The sequence below is a fragment of the Penaeus chinensis genome, chromosome 16 (assembly GCF_019202785.1).
Source record: "Penaeus chinensis breed Huanghai No. 1 chromosome 16, ASM1920278v2, whole genome shotgun sequence".
Lineage (NCBI taxonomy): Eukaryota > Metazoa > Arthropoda > Malacostraca > Decapoda > Penaeidae > Penaeus > Penaeus chinensis.
The window spans coordinates 14480711-14483210 of record NC_061834.1 but is presented as its reverse complement, the minus strand read 5'-3'; the positions used below and the strand labels follow the sequence as shown (position 1 = coordinate 14483210).

The 2500-nt window shown below is 45.2% G+C and overlaps 1 protein-coding gene across 1 annotated transcript in view; it reads left to right on the top strand.

Moving 5' to 3' along the window:
- LOC125033351 (nephrin-like) overlaps positions 1 to 2500 on the top strand; it is a 192636-nt gene that overhangs the window by 90382 nt on the left and 99754 nt on the right. The window contains 1 exon segment of the mRNA XM_047624776.1: positions 60 to 239. Within this exon segment, the coding sequence (XP_047480732.1) occupies positions 60 to 239 (180 nt within the window).

Here is a 2500-nt window from a genome sequence, read left to right as displayed (position 1 = left end):
TGAAAATCCTTCTCCGCCACCATCGCCCAGGAGCTCATCTGACCGCTCTTCTCCCCCAGGGTTCAACCGCACGATCCCGGGCTACCCTCGATACGAGATGGTCGGCGACGGCCTCAACGGCGAGCACCACCTCAAGATCCACAACACGACCCTGCACGACGACGCCGACTACCAGTGCCAAGTAGGCCCTGCGGACGGGCACGACCCCCTGCGGGCCACCGGTCACCTCACTGTCCTCTGTAAGTACATTTGTCTCCTTACTGTTATTGTTACTAACTTCATTATATCTATTAGCTTTAGCAGTATTTCTATCGTTATTATTATTATTATTATTATCATTATTATTATTATTATTATTATTATTATTATTATTATTATTATTATTATTATTATTATTATTATTATACATGTTTATATATTTATATATATATATATATATATATATATATATATATATATATATTTATATATATTATATATATGTAGATAGATAGATAGATAAATAAACATACACATAATTGTTTTTGTTATATCATTATTGGTATAATTTTTTCACATTATCGTATTCAGTATTATCGTTATCATCTACAGCATCAGCAACATAACTGTTAATACTTGGCCTAGCGTCGGTAATAAGCGATATTGATAGTGTTGCTATTTCCCGCATTCGTTAGTTCCCCATCTGTAATGAGAGGTTCCACTTTAGTTTCTTGCTCTTCCACCTCCTCCTCCTCCTCCTCCTCCCCCTCCTCCTCCTCCTCCTCCTCCTCCTCCTCCTCCTCCTCCTCCTCCTCCTCCTCCTCCTCCTCCTCCTCCTCCTCCTCCTCCTCCTCCTCCTCCTCCTCCTCAGCCACAAACCACCTCTCTCTAATCCTCCTCCTCATCCGCCCCCCCCCCCCTTTCCCTGTTGGCCGACAGTGACAGACGTCTCGATGGCTCATTCATTAAGTGGCTCAGTCGTCGGTGTCACTCGATGATTCCCGACAACGTTATCAATTCGGCGGCTCCCTCGCGGCCACGAAAAGGACACGGGGTAACGAGGTGAAATATGGCTCCCTTGAAGTAGTTTATCACCCTGCCGATCCAGTCAGATGGGATTATTGCTTGTGAATGATATTGATGGCTCGCTTCTTTCGAGCGTTGGGAGGAACCCAGGCCTATCTCATTTGCATATGTCACGGACGAGAGGCCGCGTTTGTAAGGCCTTTTCGTTCTCTTTCGGGAAGCGGCGTTATCTCCCGCGGTGGTAATGTAGATGGAATCTTGAACTTTCTCTCTCTCTCTCTCTCTCTCTCTCTTCTCTTTCTCTTTCTCTTTCTCTTTCTCTCTCTCTCTCTCTCTCTCTCTCTCTCTCTCTCTCTCTCTCTCTCTCTCTCTCTCTCTCTCTCTCTCTCTCTCTCTCTCTCTCTCTCTCTCTCTCTCTCTCTCTCACCCTGGTTTTATGGGTTTAGTAATAATAAATCGAAGGCAAGTAGGGTACACAGGTCATGCAGCTCGTCCTAGTAGTAAAAAAGAGACACGGTCATTTCATATTAAGGACATTCAGACAGACAGACAGACAGACAGACAGACAGACAGACAGTCAGTCAGTCAGTCAGTCAGTCAGTCAGTCAGTCAGTCAGTCAGTCAGTCAGTCAGTCAGTCAGTCAGTCAGTCAGTCAGTCAGTCAGTCAGACAGTTAGTCAGTCAGTCAGTCAGTCAGTCAGTCAGTCAGTCAGCCAGCCAGCCAGATAGACAGACAAACAGAAAGAAACACACGCGAATAAACATATAGTCACAAACAGATAGATAGGATACTTGATTAAACTTTTTTCATAGTTAAAGCAGTATTGACGAAATCTGCTACGCGGCAAAAACACATAATCTTGTTGATCTCTGTGCGTGATAAATGTTATGTCGGATTTCAATGACCTTTGCCGAAAGGTTGCGATGGATGTCTGATAAAAGCAGGGCTGGTGAGGGGAGCGGAGAGAAAGTGCCGATGAAGTACTTATATGCTTTGCGAGGTAATCTTGGCACGAAAGCACTACATATATATATTTTCTTATGATGGCAGGCATTATGTAAGAATGATCATTTCGAACTCCTTTAGTTGCCAGGACTGAAAGAGTGGTAGTGAGTACAAGAGAACGTTCACACTGTAGTTGTACTTTAGAACATGTATCTGCGATGAGACAGACGTCTGGGTTTAGCAAATAGGCCATGCATTTTATTTATGCCTCGTTCAGTAGGTTATTTTCCGTTTAACTTTTGCCGAATCGACTACCCGTGATACTTCTGTCGCTACTGCCACTCCTGCTAACCCTTCCACCTCTGTTGCCAATATATAGCCTCTACTGCCCTCTGTAACCCTTGCCACCTCTGCCGCCACTACTATTTCTACTGCCCCTGCCCCCTCTGTCATCCCTGCTTCCCCTGCCACTTCTGTCATCCCTGCTTCCCCTGCCACCTCTTGTCATCCCTGTATCCCCTGCCACCTCTGTCACCCTGCTTCCCGTGC